The 19,570-nt window shown below is 42.2% G+C and overlaps 1 protein-coding gene across 4 annotated transcripts in view; it reads left to right on the top strand.

The window, feature by feature from the left end:
• The window catches only part of TEAD1 (TEA domain transcription factor 1), a 246,362-nt gene that overhangs the window by 60,517 nt on the left and 166,275 nt on the right, over positions 1-19,570 (top strand). For all 4 annotated transcript variants that reach the window (XM_054586089.1, XM_054586092.1, XM_054586088.1 and 1 more), the window contains exon 2: positions 14,529-14,784. In XM_054586089.1, coding sequence (XP_054442064.1) covers positions 14,628-14,784 — 157 coding nt within the window. In that variant the 5' untranslated portion in view covers positions 14,529-14,627. The remainder of the gene's footprint in view (positions 1-14,528; positions 14,785-19,570) is intronic.

Genomic DNA, 19,570 nt, shown 5'->3' with positions numbered 1-19,570 from the left:
CTAAATTTACAGAACTCAAACTCCACTGGTAATAGGTTCCTTCGTTAAAGTTTTTATTGATTTGATTGGTAGAAGGCTATTTCTTAAAAGTTAAACACACACACACACACACAGAATCTGTCTGTCTGCATATCTACCAGGGGCTGGTCTGGCTGCCACTAAGAATTGTCATTTTAAAGCAACTTTTTTTTTTTTTTTAAGTATTTGCAATTGAGTCCTGTTCAGGTGCACTGCTGTGCCTTTTAATGCTCATTACCCTGATTATTTTGTAGTCACTGTTTCATTTGAAATAACCCTGATTATTTCAAATGAAACAGTGACTACAAAATAATGTGACATTGGGAAACCTTTTCCCGTCAAAATTAACTTTAAAGAAAAAGTAGAGAGCCCATTAAAAATTTGTTTTGTTGTTGTTGTTTACATTTTTTTTTTTACTTATCTCCTTTTCAGCACCTTCAGGCTGGGAATCTAATGTGCCTGTTAGAGTTAGCTCAGTCTTCCCCTGCGGGGGCATTCACAACCACTCTTACAACTAAGGGATTACAATTAGAAGCTAATCCACCAGGTGCATGGCTGGTCTTGGTGTTTACCTGCCCAGCCAAAGAAGGCATCTTTCTTGTAGCTGGGTCTATGTCCACTCTCTTGTAAAACACTTGCTAGAAGCAAATTAAAGAAGCATAGTATATGGAGTAAACCCAGATGAAAGCACAGTGGATGGAGGATCAGTAACCTGCTAACTGGCTACAATGATTGAAGTTCCCTTTATTTGAAGTGCCCTTGCTGGGTCAGACCACATCAAGCCAGCAGCCTTCCTGCAGGAGGGTAGCCCAGGAGTGGACTTTGATGTCATTTTAGGAAAAATAAAAATGCATAAATGCTTTTTATTAGCTTTCCCACCCCCCTTAAAGTTCTGCCCTCACCCCCCTTCAATAGACCTAATTAACTTTGTCATGTTTGGATTTAGTTTTGAGAAAATTAAAGCTGAGTAATATTAGGAATTTGTTGAATGGGAATACATGTCAAAACCTTCATTGACCCAAATCTGACTTTTATAGAGAGCATTAAATAAACAAACTAAAAAAAAAAGACCCATCCCTCTCTTGTCCTAAAATAATGTTTTTAAAAGCACATTCAAAGTAGTTAAGTATAACATAAATGTAAGCTGCTCTGGACTGGATACTAAATGAATGAGTTAAAAGCACATTTCTTAAAACCCAGTTCCTCTGTAACTCAAACTCAAACGTCTGCTTTTTTTTCTTCTCCTGGGCCTCTTTATTTCTCACCTCTTCCCTCCTGCACTTGGCCTGTACACCCGCCTGGTGTTGGTCCTCTGTTATTTTTGTGGTAACCTGACACTTCTCCTGACTGTGCCCCCTAAATCCCCAGGGGATGGACTGGCTGTGAGCTGAAAAGGCGGACTGGCTCCTGCTCCCGAGGCCCCTCTCCCGAGTAGAGCAGCTGGGGCCAGAGGGTTATGATGCCACAACTGGGGAAGGTATGTGTCATCAGTTAAGGCCTCCGATTGTGGCTTAGGTGAGAGACCCTCCCCTGAAGTGGGGGGTCAGCAGCTTTGGTGTTGAGAGTGGAGGCCAGCTAGTCAGGGCTTTGGAGACTAGAGGAAGGTTTTGGAGCCAACGAGTTCTGTTTTTTATTCTAGAGTATGCTTGAGGCAGTCTTTGTGATTCCTTAGACAAGGATGAATTTCTTAATAGTCATAAAGTTATATTAATATTTTATATGAAATTAAATTGAACAATTATTTATTGAGCCAGAGTGGGGATTAAGTACAGAGATAAATGGGACAGAAATAAATCCCTACCTTCTGAAAATTTGTAGTATAGCAGGAAAGAGAGATATGTAAGTGGTAATTATTAATTACAGTTACATACATTTGCTCAACAATTATTTGAGAGCCTGTGCCAGACACAGTTTCAAGGTTTGTGTGCACACACTTAGCCACTACTCCGCAAGCCCACAAGTTGGTAATGTGCGTAATGACTCCCAGTGATTGAGGCACCTGCACTTTATTTACATGGGTCATCTCATTTAATTTTTACAATAGGTAGGTGAAATGATAAATTTTGTTTTGTACAGAAAAAAAAACAACACCTGAGACACAGCCAATAAGCAGGGAACTCAACATTCAAACTCTTTAGGGTTCTAAAACCTGTGTTTTCTGTACATATATTGAACTGCTTTACCATATGGACCCTCCAGTGTGGTCCCTGCAACGTTAGTGATACCTATGAAAGAAAATATTTAGCAAACATTTTTTGAGCTCCAGCAATTTGTCTGGTATTGAGAGATGTTAAACATAGGAATATCAAGGAATCTAATGATTTGCTGTGAGACAGTATCTAGAGAAATCAAGGCCAAATATACGAAGTGTGGTGTTGGAAGTTTGAGGTGCCAGGGGGACACAGAAGTGACTTGTCTAAGAGGAGAAGTCAGCTCAGGTTTCCCACAGGAGAAGATGGTGGCTTTGGCCTTGAAATGACTGTTAGACATTCATTAGGCAGTGTTGCTGGTGAGAGAAACAACTGAGCAGAGAGACCCATGTGGCTGAAGGGGTGAAGGAGGCAGCCTTCTATGTCTGGGCACCTTTGAGTGATCATGTGGCTGGAATATAGGGCACTGGACAGGTGTTTGAGAAACAGACTGAGATCAGGTGGTTAAGGCCATGGATGCCCTATTATGCAATGGTGTCCTAGAGTTGGGTATCTGCTGAAAGATTTCAAATGAGTATATGATAAAAGTCATATTTGCAGTTTAGGAAAACTGTTCTGGCTGAAAAATAGCATGGGAGAGTCTTGCTAAACATACATCTCTTAAGGATTCTGATTCAGTACTTGCGGCATCAGAGCTGGGATTTATATTTCTAAAAAGCCACCTACGTCATCTAGATGTACATCCTGAGTTGGGAACCTGGCAAAACCAGGTTGTTGGCAGTAGTGGTTGTGTGGGGACTTAGACGACATCCTAGCTCAGAGAAAGGTGGTGGGGTCTTACTCGTGAGAGAGGAGCAAAGTAAATGGGTTGGAGAGGAGTGAAAGATATATTTGAGAGATGAGGGCAGGAGTAGACATTCTTGGTGACGAGTTACATCAAAAGGGATGGGAGAAGCCTGGGATAATGGCCCAACTTTGGGTGCTGCTTCACCCAGATTCTGAGTGGTATCCCTCAGGGGCCTGTGGGATTGGGTTCCCTCACTCAGGACCTGGAAAGACCATTTTGGGTTTTAATGGGTACTCTTCCAGACAGATCCTTAGATGCAAAGAAGTGACGTGAAAGGTCCCCGAATTCAGTATGCCATGTTTGTGAGGGACACTCACAGGCTGAACGTGATGGTTTGGGTTTGTTTTCTTTGCCTTTGGGCATTTTGGCCTCTCAAGTTGTATCTCATTGGCCTTGAGAGAGGGAGAGCTTTAGTGGCTTTGTAGGAGTAATTGAAAATGGATTACATTTTAGAGAGAGGAGTTGAGGGTTCCACTTTCCTCTACCAGCGTTAGCAGAATCTGTAGAAGGACGAGATCCAGGAAGAAAATGTTTAACCATCCCTCCTTCCCCCAACCTCATCAGAGAGAGATGCCGCGTGCACAAGCATACTGGGGAGCTGAAGAAATGTTGATGGAGCCTGTGGCCTTTTGCCTTTCTTACTTGATGCATTTGCTGGGGGTGTCAGGGCTGAGGAGGGAAGAGTCCTTTAGGACACCCTGAGCCATGTGCAAGTGAAGGCAGAAGCAAGGCCTCATTTCAGAATCGGCTATTTGTACCTCTCCCTGAGGGTCTTGCCCCACTGCATGCTCTTGCAGTGCTGTGGACCACACAGAGCTGGTGCTGTGCACATAGTCGGTGCCTGAGTAATATTTGTTAATTGAATGAGTGGCTTATTGCCTAAATGTCTAAAGTGCAGGCAATAGCTACTCAATTCTCTTGCCTCAGCCAGTTTTCATCTAAAGTGCCAAAGTTCTTTCTCCTGCTGGAATTGAACTGGATATAAACCGAGGACCAGGTTTGAATTTGGAGGACAGGGATGGAGGCCAGGGTGAGGCATTCATCAGCCCCAGAATTTGCATCCCTCTCAGTGTAAGACCTGTTTTGCAGCTGCTCCTTCACTGTGTCATCATTAAATGGCAGGTTGTATTCAATATTCCTCATTTGCAGGGTGGGGACTCGGTGGTATCAGTGAACATTGGGAACCAGGGGACATTTGTGAACACATGATATCGTGTGGTTTTGGTTGGTTGGTACATTTGCTCGTGTCAGTATTCGCTTGTGTTTGCACACTGTGAGCATAAGCAATCTAGTCCCCATGCAGGGTTCCGGGATGGTCACACTGTCAGCACACAGTCCTCTCCAGGGGCCAGGAAAATAACATAGAGTGCTTAAAGACAAAGCTGATGAGCGTTTACTGGAAGAGCTGAGTGACTGCGTACCTAGCAGTTAATCCTGTGGCTCTGGGCTGTTTAAGCAAGCACACCTGTACAAACTGTCATTGGTGTTCGGTGCATTAAAACGCCTTTATACATTTGAAATGCTTAAGGGATATGCCACATTGTAACACTTGTATTTGGGGAACTTTTGTGGCCCTGGGATACACTGAAAGTGCTTTTGATGGAAAAATTCTGATTCCAAATTTATAAAATTATTGGTTCTTTACCCTCAATTCCTTGTTGCCTTTGTATAAAACAGTGCAGATGTTTTGTCACAACGTGTGAGGTCCCTTGCGATCTGGCAAGCCATACTTTTTCAGTCTCTGCCCCAATGTTTCTGCTTTCTTGCTTTGCCCTTTCTTCACCACTTCTTCTCCATGGGCATCTTCTCTCAACAGGCCTCCCTGTGCTCTTTTTATAAATGGCCTGGTAAGTTTCGCTCAGGATTCGGGACCAGCCTAAGAGTCACCTGCTGCGAGGCTCTTGTTGACTTGAAACAGAATCAACTCCTATTTCTGTGCTCCAATAGCACTTTGTTTATCCTTCTTTTGACATCTTATACTCATTTACTTATCCATCCATTTATTTACTTATGGACCCACTATGTAGACATTCATTTGATCATTATTTTGGGGGAACATTTACTATGTGCCAGATATTCAGTTAAATGTCCAGGACAGAAAAATGATTAAAGGCATGGATCTCACAGACCCACACACAAGGGTGACAGACACACAAATGCTGAGGAGGTCATTGGGGAGAGGGCAGGGCAAGTTTCCCACCCAAGGGGCTTGAAGTCTTGAAGGATAATTAAGCTGTCTCCTTGCTGGAAGAGTTCTTCTTGAGGGCAGGAAGGGTAACACATTTATTCATCTCTCTTTCTCCATACCATTCACCTGGTATGGGTGGGGAGACATGGGAGAGGAAGGTCATTATAAAACAAATAATTTCCCTGTCTCATTTCAGAATGAATTTAAGGCAGCTTGCCAGGATGAATTTAAAATAACATAAGTTAAAAGTGGGGAAAAGAAGGAAGAAAGTAGAGAATAGAGGTAGTGACCTAAAGTGGATTTAGGAATGAAATCAAACTTGCCGACCAAAATAACCTCTGTGCTTTGTCTGAGGGGCCTGCCAGAGTGGCTCAGTGCACCTTGGCAGCTGGCAAGTAAAGCCAAGGCTTAGCCAGTTGACCACAAGGTATAAAACACATGGTCTTTTGTTTATTATCAAACTTTCCTTTGGGGGTTTTGTAAAGAACAAACTGTGTGATGTGTAAAGGACACCCAACATCCTTGTAGAAAATCCAGAGACTAATTCATGGGGTGTTTCTTAGGATGCTCATGGCATCACCTAAAAGCATAATTCAATAAAAGCAATTATTCAGAGCTCTTCGAATAAAGTTTCTCTAAGGTAACTGTAATCAGAAAGAATCTGGAACAAACAGATTAGTTTTGTCTGTTGTTCTATGTTGTCCCACTTTTACCCTGTACTAATGCTACATGCCACTGTCCTCAGTCCTTTATTTCTGCTCCCAAGGAGTTTTATGATCATGTTTTGGGACTCAAAACATAATTGTGCATCATTTGAGTAGCAGTCAGGATCTGTGTGTTCTGACCCATAAGAAATGGGTATTTAAAGGCAGATAGGCCAGGCCCAACAACCCCACACACAAGTGATATTCCGATTGCTGATGGTTGAGATGGTGGAAAGGAACCAAATAAGTCGTGATGAATTGTGTTCTTGGTTACCTTGAGTTGACAGGAAACAGGAGTTTTTTTTCCTTCTGGGCAGATTGGAGCTTAGATTTTGGATACTCTGATGCCAATGCTGATAAGATCCATGTGGATCAGTTGGGTCTTTAGAGAGTAATTGAAAGGTAGTCTGTTTACTTAGTAGAAGAACCAAGGACTTAGATTTCACAGTTCGGCACTTTCAAATGCCATCTTGGTTCTAGTTTCCCCTATTGATTGGCTTATAACCGAATCTGAAGTGAATCGTGCATTTATCTGTTGTCTCTGTCCCCGGCATGCTGTCTAAATAGTCCAGGGTAGGTGGTCAGAATGAGAACCATCCTAAGTCCTAGAAGTTGTAGAAGGTGGTCCAGGACCATTTCTCTATGTAGAGTAGGGAGGGCCTTTCCTGTTGAAGCAGAATTAGGATTTCAAATCAGCCAAAGGAAATATGTCTGGGCAGGTCACCTGCTGGAACTCGGAGTCAGTTCAGAGCCAACATATCATTAAGTTTGCTGTCAACAGGCTGTGTAACATTGAGTGAGTCTCCACTGGCCTTTTGTAAGATAGGCGACACCTCAGGCACAGCCCATAGGCAACAGGGAACCGGCACTCTCATTGTATGAGGCCTATTTGTAGGCATCCCCTCAGGCATGGGGATGGGATGGACCCTCCTGAAATGCTTGTTTTAAGGTTCAGCTGAAGGCAGTGTATATATTTATCTCACATGTTGATATCTTTTAAAATACGAACTGTCCACTTTTGATTTTGAATTTGTACTTACTGTCATTTAAAATGCTAAGTCATTGTGATAATCTGGTGAACCTTACCAACTAAGAAAATGATGGTATCCAAAATTTAGAGTATTATTTTCTTGGCATTTTTCTGTTTTGAGTAAGCAGTGTGATTGGCGAGTCTATTTCAAATGTATGTTTACTCTACACATCTTTTGGAATTGGGGAGTTAATTTTGTGGTTTTCTTTGGCTGTTACACCTGGGAAGGGGGCTTCCATGTTTCCCGTTCAAAATGCTTGCTGACAGCTACTCACTGCTAACTCTGTGGCAATTTTTTCTCTTGGATCAGGAAAGAAGCTTCCGTTTCCGGGTTTGAAATGTGTTTCCTGAAGTTAAATTGTCCACCTCCCAGGATCCATGACTCAGCCTGCAAGTCATGTCATCCAGCCCGTGCTCCCTGTACGCACGCAGTTTGGATGTCATATTTTCACGTTGGAATGGTCAGAGAGGATACACTGCCCGGATCTAGTCCCTGGCCGTGTCCTTTTGAAGGACTTCACTGATGAAGGAGAGCAGTGATTAGCTTGACTGGTAGTGGTGATGAGGGGAAGGAAGAGACAAGGATTTCTGTTCTCAAAGGCTAACAGATTCATTAAGGGGATAGGGAAGTTGATTCCCCTAAAGGCAAGTAATACAGAGCTGCATAGCATGAAATCAATCAAAGCCTTTCTTGAGCTGTCACCTGGGCAAGTACTTAAGGCTGATGGAGCAGAGAATTAGGGCATCTCAGGAGGGCAATGCTAAGTCCTCTAATGAGGTACCCAGCATCAGGAGCTTGGTGAAGAGGTATTGGCTTGTTGATGGATCCTGTTGATAGAAGAGTGATTTTTGAAAATGAGAAGGAGTAATTATCCACTCCTTCCTGCTGAAATTAGAGGGAACCTATTGGCAACTGGAGTGTATGACACCAAGGTTCACTGGCTGATATTGGCTCCACAGCAGATGGGGCTTCAGTTCCCAGTGTCAGCATTCCCTAAAAGTTCTGCTCTTTCTTTGACAGTGACTTATGTTCTGTAGTCCCGTCTCTCTGGAGGCTGCCTTCAAAATTCAGGCTGCCAATCCTCATATTTCATAAGCCACTTGTTAGCAAGTTTGGCTAGTGTCTGAAATGGAAGGGAAATAATAACCTGCCCTACTTTACATATGCAAAAGCGATTAACTGCCATTAGTACCTGACATTCCTCCCAACTACAACTACCCAGGGAGGTGAGTCAGTATCATTACTATTCATTAAGAATTAATTAGGCTGTGCTTGATGGTGTCAGTCATGGACAAAGCTGAGAATTCAGCACTGTCTACATTCCCTCCCTTTGAAATCCAGCCTACAGCTAGTGAGCATGTGGTGTGAGTCTGATATTAGATGTGCATCTCTCTGGAGAAATGACTCCTGGATTCAGATTCTGTTAAGTATATGACTTTGGTCAACTTATTTAGTCCTCTGGACTTCATAAGGTAGGGATAATACCCCGTGAGGGTAGTGAGATGATTAAATAAGATCCTATATGTGAAAGCTTCAGACATTGTGCTTGAAATCTGGTTTACTGGGAGGAGGTTGAATTTGGATTTGAGGTACCAGTTCACCTTGGAAGTAAAGCTTCTTTTTTCCTAGTCTTTTTGTTGGAGGGCAGCTTTTCTCTTAGGAGAAAAATTTGGACTTTCACTACAATCACAGTGAACTTGGAATCATCAAATGCTTGGTTGAGTTGTCTCTTCCACAAATATCATTTCAACCATGTGGTTCTCTTTCTTTAAACCCTAAAGTGGCTTCTACCTGTGCCTGTTTTACATTCTGCTAAGTGCTTAGAAATCTTTTTTCTTAGCTTTGCTCTCAGTACGTTTTTCATTTATCTACTGACACAAATTTGCTTTGCTCCCATTTTTTACCTTTTTGAATTTCTTTCTTGGCCACCTCTTTGGTTTCTGGTCTTTACACCCTCACCAGTTTGCTTGCTATATGTCTTTTCTTAAAGCTGTCACCTGGTTTTCATCTTCTCTAGTGGCCAAAAGAAAAGGGAAAATTACCATTCCACTCAAAATGCAGGTTTGTTTGTAGTAGAAGAAGCTTCCCTGCCAGAGAACCCAAGTCACATTTGTCCCTTTAACACAGAAGGACATTGGTTGTCAATAATCATGATTAATAAGTAAGAAATTGGAGCAGATAGCCAATTCTTGGTTATTCAAACTGGGTCAGACTAAAGTCTGTCCTCTTACACTTTCCTAATTTGGGGATTTCCTTTGGGCTCTTACTACTCATCAGAACCTTGGCCAGAGTCAGAGTGAAGCTTGATGATAAGTTTAGTCATGTTATCAAAGAATGTTCATGTCATCTTGTTGGTTTAATCTGTTTCTTTCTTTCTTTGACTATTTATTATGCCAGGTGTTGTGCTAGCCCTGAGGATACAGCAGTGAGTCTAAGAGTCTCTGCCCTCAAGGACACTGGAGTGTGGATGGTGGGGGAAGCAATAATAATAATAATCCAACTTAATAAGTTCTATTATAGGTTGAGTTTATGGAATCACAAGGTGCTGGATGACTAACACAAGGTGGTGGTGAATGACTAAGTTGGTCTCATTCAGTGTTAATAATGGAAACTGAAGCACATAGGGGCTAAAAGTAACATGTGGTCCTGGGTTACTCAGGTAGAGACAGAGTCCTAACTCCTAGTCCTGCTCTTTTCCTTTAACCTCATAAAGTGGTAAGACATTGGCTAAAACAAGCTGTGTGGATTTTTTTGACCTTCATATTCAGTATCATTTCATTAATCATGAGGGTTAGTTAAAACAAACCCTTTTTAAAAAATTCTTATTTATTAATTTTTGAGAGAGAGAAAGAGAAAGGGAAACATCAATTTGTTGTTCCACTTATTTATGCATCCATTGTGCCCTGACTGGAGATCAAACCTACAACCTTGGCATATCAAGGTGATGCTCTAACCAGCTGAACTGCCCAGCCAGGGCTAAAACTGACCATTTTATTTAAGAGATCTTAAATCATCTGTAAGTGGGTGAGATGCTTACATTGTGAGAGACCCTAAAGAATCAAGATGAAGGGGGCAGCAGATTCCTATGTCCTTTGTCATACCCCTTGTGCATACGTTCTATCAATAGAATTGGTGTCAGAAGCACCTGTATTTGACACTCTCAGCCCCTTCTTCCCTCAGGCTCTTATTAAAATGTGGATTGATCAAATATACATATGATGTCATTCCACTGCACTCACGTTAGTCTTTTTGGAGTGTCAGTGGCTGATTGTAAAAGAATGCTCTATTTAGGAAGTGTGGCTGTTGGGGCAGTTAATGGGAATATATGGGTGCCTGTTAACAGTTCTATTTGGAGTTTATTATGGTGTATCTAGGAAGGGTTTCTGGGGGAAAAAAGGGGGCTTTTAGAAAAGTGTTAATGATGGACACTGAGGCACATGGGGGCTATATGATATACGGCAGATTTTCAGCAACAAGAGTTCCCTTCTGTCTTTCCCTTTGGCCATTCTTTTAGATTTGGGTTGATTTGCTTGAACCAAACTTCCCAGAGGAATATGAAAATTATTGAATTTGTGAATGTAAGTTTAGATTTAGGTGAGTGTTAAAAGTAGAGGGGTTCTTACAAATTGAAAATTTCTATGTAGTTATCTGAAAACCTTAAGAAGGAAGATCCTTTTAAAATTTATGTCACACAGGAAACCATTAGGAAATCACCTTAATTTATTCACCATCCCATCATCAATAGGTATTTGGGTACCACAAGGTACATACCACTGTCTAGAAACTTGAAAATAAATGAACATGTGGTCATGGTTTTAGAGATGACAGAGCGCCTCTGCTCATTATGTCTGAATCTTTACGACAACCCTGTCAGATAGAGTCCCTTCACGCCTTAATGATTTTTCTGTGTTGAGATTGAATTTAATTCATTATCTCCATTTTACAAATAAAACCCAAGCTTCCAAGAGATTGACTACTTCACTCTGGACTGTATGGCTGTGGGAGAGGCAGGTTTGGAATTCAGATCAGTTTGAGCCTCAGTGTCATGCTCTTCCCTCAGCCCCCAATTCTGTATTGTTCTTTATTTACTGAAGTGAAAGTTAACTCCCTTGCTCAAAGGAGCAGTGAGGAGGTGAGGGCATGAGCTCTACAAGCACAGGTATTCTATGCGTAATTCATGTAATTAGAACTTAGTGTTGGGAATAAGCGGATAATTCTTGCTATGTATTCAGAAACCAGGTAGGTTGGGTGGTAGTTAATCAATGCCACACACTTTCAGGACACTCCCAATGTGCAGCTGATACTGTGAGCCACTAGATACAAGGACAGTTTCCAGGATGAGGTGGATTTTGAGCTGGGCTGGAAGAGACCTGAGGGGTGGAATGCCAGAATGGTTATTTCGGTATCTAGTATGGGGAGCTTTTCTCAGCCAGCCCCAGTCTTATGATTGGAAACTTTCTGCCCATACAGGGCCTCATCTTACAGTTGGGTTGTAAAACCAAGGGCCTTTGTAACTCTGTGGATTATGTATCTGGCCCTTGTCCAGAGTAGGTAATTCCATCTTGCTGAGCTCCAGTTGACCATATTGCAAGAGCCTGGACACAGAGTTCTTCCCTTTGCTGTAAATGAATAAAAACATGTGAGCATTTAGAACAGTGCCTGTGCTCACTAAGTGGTTAGATCTGCATTCCCCAAACAACCAAGGGCATGTGACTTGCAGCTCCAGGGGTAACTTCAAGGGGTTGTCTGCAGGACTTTGCCATCTGTCCTTAAGGCAGCACCTCTTGCTGAGTAGTTCTACTAGCAGCAACTTTTTTCTCATGTTGAGCCAGAATCATCTTAGAACTTCTACAGAATGGGTCAGTACCCTCCCCATGTGTTAGATAGCTCTTCAGAGGATGTTCAGCATCTAAGAACACTAAGCATGACAGTTATGATTCAAAAAGATCTTACCAGCTTTGAGCTGTGAGTTTAGGCTAAAATAATGGAATTTAATATGAATAAATACAATCTCCTGCTTTTAGTTCTTAAACCAGTAGTACTAGAGAAGAGAATTCAGGAATAGCATTTGGAGTGTGGGAACTTAGAGGTTTTATGGATCATAGTCAATTTCTGAGTGTCATTTATTGAGGGCTCTAGACAAACTGAGTTGTGTTCATTGGGGGCAGAGCCAGGTGTGATGTGAATTTTGTCTAGTCTAGGACACAATCAGGAACCCAGGGGCTGCTCCGGTCTTATATAGAAGGGAGGGAGACTTGCTTCTGCAAGGGATGGGTTAGTCCAGAAGTTAACCCAGGCATGGGTTTTAGCCTCATAGATGGAAGAATTTCAACATGTCAGTGGAAAGGAGGTGATTTGGGGAGGTAGTGGGTTCCTTGTTATTGGTGATGTTCAAGTGTAGACTGTGTGACAAGTTGAGAAGTGTTAGAAGGGACTTCAAACATTGGGTTGGGGGTTGTCAGTGTGTTCTGGTCTGAAGATTCTGAGGTGCTCAGTTATATGGTAATGTTCTCTTTATGCAAGTAAGTCACCCTCGCACCCACCCCATCCCCTTTATCTGCCTTCACTGTCCTGGATTCCCTTCCTCTACTATGGTGGTTGCATGCTGGGTACATCCACTGTTTACCTTAAAATGTAGCTCTCTGGAGTGAATTCATACTGCTCTGAGCTGGCCGGAGCTCAAGGACTGGCCTGTGTTTTTGTATGTCTGTTGTTTTGTTTTTGTTTGTTTTGTTTTTGGGGGGTGAAGTAGAGGGGGAGATAGTGGACTAGCCACTGCTCAAAGCGTTCACTCGTATTCTCATAATTTCTCCAATAAACTGTTTTGGAGCTAGAACAGACTCTAGGGGAGCATACAGCTCAGCTTGAATTTTATAAGACTCTTAGATTCCAACAAAAAATGTAATAATTTGAGAATTCAAAAGGCTCATACTGCAGGCATTGAAGAGTTCATCTGGGGGTCAATCACAAAACCCTTTCTTGTGGCATAATTTATACCTCAACATTTGGCAGTTTTTAAAGTCCTATGTCAGTGTACATGTGTTGGTAAAAAGTAGTAAATATTTTGCTGACAAGTCCTTTGAATGATGGATCTGTGGCAACATTTAAAGGCAGACAACCTGGGGGTTTCTTTTATCCAGGTGCTGCCAAATCCAAAAAGCTGTCGGAGTACAAAGCCAAAATCACCCACTAGTTATACCATTAATTGTGTAATGTTCATGTGCCTCAGACTTTTTGCACCTGGGATCTGTTGATATCTACCAGTGGGGGAGGGCAGGGGAAAGGGATGCAGTCGGGAGGGAGAAGGAAAGAAGACAGGCTGCTTGCTCTCAGGTGACTGCCCTGGAGCACCGAGCAGTCCCTGGTGCCGCCAGCGCCTGCCCCGCTCCTGACTGCCTCTGCTCTAATGCTGCACGGGCTCGGTGGCGCAGAAGGCGGGGAATGGTGGTCCCATGAAGCTCTCTGCACTAAGGCCCTGTGCCGACCTTCTTTGATTTGTCCCCAGGAGCAATTCACTCCTTTTTGGGGAAGCCTTTGAATTAATGATCTGATGCCTTTTCAACAAAGGAATATTGATATGTTAGTGTGTGGACAGCAGGGGGTACTGGATTAGATCATTTTCACATTGGTGTTTGTGCCAGTTTGACATTTGTTTGGAAGGCTTATCCCTTTAAGACCATAGGTTTCATGCATAATTTAAGGAGAATAAATCTTGGAGAAAGATTTCTTTTAGTTCCGTAATCTTCAGTGCTACAGAGAAATAAATGAAAGTCCCTTCATGTTTTCTTATGATCAGGGATTCCGAGTAGGCTACCAGATAAAGTGCCCATAGAGGTGTAAAATATTTCTTTCGGTAAATGTGCTGGCCACTTTCAGCAGTTGCAGGAAAGGCAGGAATGTGGACAACTTTGTCCATGCTTCAAGGTTACCATCCAGGAGCTGAGAGTGGCCAAGCGACCTGACTATGCAGGATCAAAGTCCCACAGAGAAATGCTATGGACTAGCAGGTCTAGGTCGGCTGTCATTGCTGTCTTAGCAGAGTGAGTATTTGCGATAACAGAATAATCTTCCTTCTTCCATCCTGTCACCATTTTGCATCTTGGTGATCTCAGTGACAATATTAGGATGGTTTAACTTTCAGAGTTATTATGCCAGTTGCCACAGTAAGGGCACACATCCTTTTTTTTTTTTTAAACTTTATTTTCTTTTAGACAAAATTGTTCTTCTGTGGAGATTTGATTATCATTGAGCTAAGTGCTCCTGGTAGATAGTAGGCATTTAGTAAATGATTTTGTCTGAAATGATTTTGGTTCACTATGAACTTGCAACTCAGAGTGAATACTGTTCTTGGATGAAAACTTCCTCTCATCTGCGAAGATTATACAGCTTCTGCCGTTACATTTCTGTATTGAGTGCCTGTAACATGAATACATAAAGAAAAAAAGCCACGCGGATCTCAAAATTACATATTCTCTATGAGAAGTTATTCTCCAAGCAAAGCTGCCAAATGAATGTGCAGTGAAGCTAGCAAGAGCACTATGTTGGTGGTTACCTCGTCCTTATCACACTATCTTTTGATTTCTCTCTTAGGTTTATTTTCTTGAAAAGGCTCCAGGCCTCGGCTTGGAAAATCCAACCGCCAAAATTGAGCCCAGCAGCTGGAGCGGCAGCGAGAGCCCTGCCGAAAACATGGAAAGGATGAGTGACTCTGCAGATAAGCCCATTGACAATGATGCTGAAGGGGTCTGGAGTCCTGACATTGAGCAGAGCTTTCAGGAAGCCTTGGCTATCTATCCACCCTGTGGAAGGAGGAAAATCATCTTATCAGACGAAGGCAAGATGTATGGTAAGTGGTGTGGTATGCTCCTTCGAAACACTGCAACCTGCTTCTGCAGTAAAGGATCATTGTAGCTAGCCTTTTTCTTAGATCTGTTCATTATATTGTGTTGAATGATCTTTGAAGAATTTTAGTTGGCCATCCAAGGGACTAAATCTCAACTACAGAGGAGAATCAATAAAGGACGCTTGGGAAATTGTTCCCTGGGGGTTTCTTCTTCTTCTCCAAGCTCAGTGGCATAGCTAAAGCTCTCAGGGTCCAGGTAGAAACATAGTTGCAATGGCATTTGCAAACACCAGTTTGGGGACTGGTTGGTTCTTCAGAATGCACGCCCAGTCGAAAAGAAGCATGGCTGCTTAGCTCCAGATAACTGAAATAGGGGTCTGGTGCTGCCAGATCTCTTATTATTATTATTATTTTTTTTTTTTTCAGGAAGAGCTAGCAATCTAGATGTTTGCATAGCGAATCTCATTTTTAAAAGTCAGCACTTTTCTCTCCTCCTTCTTTTGTTTTTTTTTAAATATAACCCTGTATAAGCTAGATAGAATATGGGTATGGCTTAATCAGACCCTTAAACCACCAGTTTGCTGCTTTGTTGCCAGTTTGCAGTTGAATGGCAGTCAAGGCATTAACTCCTCCTCCCAGGCTATTCTCACCCATCTGCCCTTCTAGATGGGGATGCCAGACAGTGTGTTCTGAAGGAAACTCTGTGAGTGTCCAAGAGGGCAAGACTGGTTGAGCAGATGGCTTGGGATGCCGAAGTCTGGAGTTTGTGCGCTAGGTTTGGGCATTTCCCACTTCTTCAAATAAGGCTTCCAGCTGCAGACCTCTACTTTTTGGCTGCTTACCTTTTAGGAAGCAGATGGCAGGTGGTTGCTTGTACATTCTGCTTGTCTAATTGGGTACATTGAGTTGACACAGTTTGCACTATAGCTGTGTGTAAAGAGATACAAACAAATAACCTAAACTCAAAGAGAACCGGCTTAGCGACCTTACCAGAGGCTGTTAACCTATCACAAGTGTGATTTATTTTTAAATAATTTGAAAGCTTGTTCATAATAGGGTGTTGTACCTTTAATATTATGCCTCCTCTATCAGGAGCCATAGGAGGCTGGAGCTCAAACTAGCACAAACTACTAAGGAGAAAGCAGATGGTGGTGCAGCTGCCACCAGCTGTGCCCCCTCCCTTCCCTCCCCCTCTCCAACTTGGATGATGTAATGGAAACAAGGAAAATTTTGCTTTCTGCAGCACTGGAGTCTCTAAGCCTGTCTGTGTCACACACATGGGGGAGAGAGAGAACCCAAACCTTCAGCATTTGTTTTATGCTCTCATGTGATCCATTGTAGCCAGAGAAGTTTCTTTGGGTCTGCTGAAATGGTCAGGATGAAACATCTCAGCTGCTGTGGGTAGAAAGTTTCAGGGCCTTTAATTTTCTGTGTGTTTGTGTCTTTCCCGGGCTACTTGTCCTCAGCCTGTATTTGCTTTCAGGGCCTTGTCTTTATGCCTAAAAATGTAACATCCCCATTTTGAAGGCAGAGAAAAGCACTTTAATCTTCGAGCCTTCTTTGAAACCGATTTGACTGCAAGTAGTGAGGGCAGCTTCAGGCCACCTTACCTTGTACGGCTCCCATTTGTTTACCCAGAAATGGTTGTAACCTAAAACACTGGACTAGTATTGGAAACCCTGGGGGAGAATAACTACTTTATTTCTCGCAGGGAATACTGGGACAGGTATTGCCCCTTTAGCTTTCCGGGCTGAGGACATTATTCAGAGGAAAAGTTAATCTTTTCAACTTCAGTTTTGTTTTCTCCCTTGAATGTATTTTTTAGGTAGTAGCCATGGTACATGTAACCAATTTGCCGATAACTTCATCATAAATATAATTTTTTGGTAAGAAAATAACTGTAAGAGCTTTTGTTGGTAATTGGATGTCAGAGGCAGCTGGCTAGGAAGTAGAACTGTGAGAAGCTTTGGATTTAAGTCATCTACCAGGAGTGAACTTGAACAATTCTCCCTTTGGTTTGTGTCTCAGTTTTTTCCCCTGTAAAAAAAGAGGGTGAAGTAGATGATGCCCACAGGGCCTTGGGACTTTTCCATTTTATGATGATGTGATTTTCTGACTTACGCCCCAGTAAGAGTGACCGGTTCCTTGACAAACGTGGTGCTAGTTGTGGGAGCATGTCTTTAATACCCACGGTCATCAGATTCTGAGAGCTCCTTGACAATACATGCTCTTGATGGATAGTTCCTTTTTTCCCTTAAATCAGCCTTACATTTACTGACTCTGTCAGTGACCAACCTGATTTAAAAAGGGAGCCATCTTTCTGAGCAAGAAGCATTAGGAATTATAGCTGCAGGGCCGTGTGTCCTGGTGTTGGGATGCAGGAGATGCACTTGCTACAGTGACCCTACAGCCACCTGATTCCATGCAGCTGCCCTGGAGGGAAAATATCCCCCTTGAACTTCCTCTCGATACAGAAGAGCTTTGCTTCTACTATTACTTTGGAAGGAAATATGGTAGTTTGCTGGACCATGGAAAATGGAGACTGGACCCCTTAAGAGGACCGGCCTCAGGTGCCCTGGAGCTGCCTGTGACCTGCTTGTGACTTTGAGGATGAGAAAAGGTTGAGTTGGGAGCCTCCACAATGAGGCCCCAGCCACTTGAGGATTGAGTCATGTGAGCAGTGTGGGCCAGAGCTACTGTTCCTTGGCTTGCGGCCTGTTCCCCATCTTACCATAAGTGAATCAGGACACAAACCAGACCAGGAGTCGAGGTTTCTTAAGGTCCAGAGTGCATACTTTCTCTCTTAAGCATTTTGAAAATGAAAACATTGAAAGTATTTTGGATTCCATGGAGTAAAATCAAAATAATTGAATGCCTTTTAGTGAAATACCAAGTGTTTTTGACTTGAGGGGGTTATTTTGATATTTCTGAGCATTTGTAGAGTGTATTGTGACGTCACTAATCCTGAGCTACGGGAGAAGCAAGGTCAAGTGCAGCACTGATTTATTTTGGTAATGAAATTTCTTCTGTGGTTGGCAGTAGGACAAATGCAATCTTATATTGGAGAAAAGGAGAACGCTCTCTTTATGATGAGGTTTGGGCCATCAGAGGAGGTGGCTTACTTCCTTCACTCTTCCCTGGTTCTTTAGGGAAGCTGAGACTATGTGGTTGGTCTCCATGTGGACAGATTACTTCTGTCTTGGGCACCAAATGTGTAGACAGTTGTTCTTAGGGATAATTAGAAGGAAGATGAGACCTCTTTGACTTTGTCCCTGAGAGCTTGCGTACTCATTCTCTTTCTCTGTGATTTCGTTTTCTTTAAAAAATTTTTTTATTATATTTATTGGAGTGACACTGGTTAATAAAATTATAGGTTTCAATTATAGCTTTCTATGATATATCATTTGTATATATATAGTATTGTGTGTTCACCACCCAAAGTCAAGTCTCTTTCTGTCACCATTTAATTTATTCCCCCTTTACCCTCTTCTACCTCCTCCTACCCCCCTTTCCTTCTGGTAATGACCATGCTGTTGTCTGTATCCGTGAGTTTTTTTCACTTTTCTTTCTTTCTTTTTTTTTGTTTAATCCTTTCATCTTTTTAACCCAGCCCCCGTGTTCTCTCGCCTCTAAAAATTATCAGCCTGTTCTCTGTGTCCATGAGTCTATTTCTATTTTATTTGTTTATTTTTCTTTTTCATTAGATCCCACATGTAAGTGAAATCATGTGGTATTTGTCTCTCTCTGATTGGCTTATTTAACTTACTCTAATATTCTCCAGGTCCATTCATGCTGTCGCAAAAGGTAAGATTTTATTCTTTTTGATGGCTGAGTGATACTCCATTGTGTAAATGTACCACAGCCTTTTTATCTACTTATCTACTGAGGGGCACTTGGGCTGCTTCCAAATCTTGGCTCTGGTAAATAATGCTGCAATGAACATAGGGGTACTTATATTCTTTCGAATTAGTGTTTTGAGTTTCTTCAGATATATTCCCAGAAGTTGAATTGCTGGGTCATAAGGCAGTTCCTTTTCTAATTTTTTGAGGTAACTCCATACTGCTTTCCACAGGGGCTGCACTAGTCTGCATTCCCAACAGTACACTGGGACCAGGGTTCCCTTTTCTCTACATCCTCACCAACACTTGTTTGTTGATTTATATTGCTCATAACCATTCTGACAGGCATGAAGTGATATCTCATTGTGGTTTTAATTTGCCTTGCTCTGATGATTAGTGACATTGAGCATTTTTTCATATGTCTATTGGCCATCTGTGTGTCCTCTTTGGAGAAGTGTCTGTTAAGGTCCTTGGCCCATTTTTAAGTTGGATTGCTTATTCTTTTGGTGTTGATCTGTATATTTCATTTTCCTGTTTTACACAGCTGTGTATCTCTCTTTCTGGTAGAGAGTTGTAGAGGAGGACAAGATGGGAGAGAAGTTCCTGATCAGCAGTTGTTTAGAATTGCATTTCACAAAAGCAGACCTTAGTTTAAAGCAAGACAGAACAAAATAGCAAATCATGGGAATGGCTGGGTGTGGTCTGTGGCAGCTGAAATCCTTAGTCTGGCTATGTAGTCATGTATCTCCCATAATCAAACCAGGGTAGGGACAGGAGCTAACACTCATTGATTGCTTCCTTTACAGACAGAAAAGCATAGCATTTCAAATCTCGGATTTTGAATTTGATGTGAACCCTAGCCCTGCCAATTTGTTGATATCAGACTTTGGGCAAGCTGCTTTTCTTTTGTGGGCCTCCATTTTCTCAGTTGCAAAATTAATTTAAATAGA

The sequence above is a fragment of the Pteronotus mesoamericanus genome, unplaced genomic scaffold (assembly GCF_021234165.1).
Source record: "Pteronotus mesoamericanus isolate MK-2021 breed Mesoamerican mustached bat unplaced genomic scaffold, CSHL_Meso_final contig_90, whole genome shotgun sequence".
NCBI classification, from domain to species: domain Eukaryota; kingdom Metazoa; phylum Chordata; class Mammalia; order Chiroptera; family Mormoopidae; genus Pteronotus; species Pteronotus mesoamericanus.
Note: the sequence above shows the minus strand (reverse complement) of the source record. Positions and strands in the feature narration are given on the sequence as shown.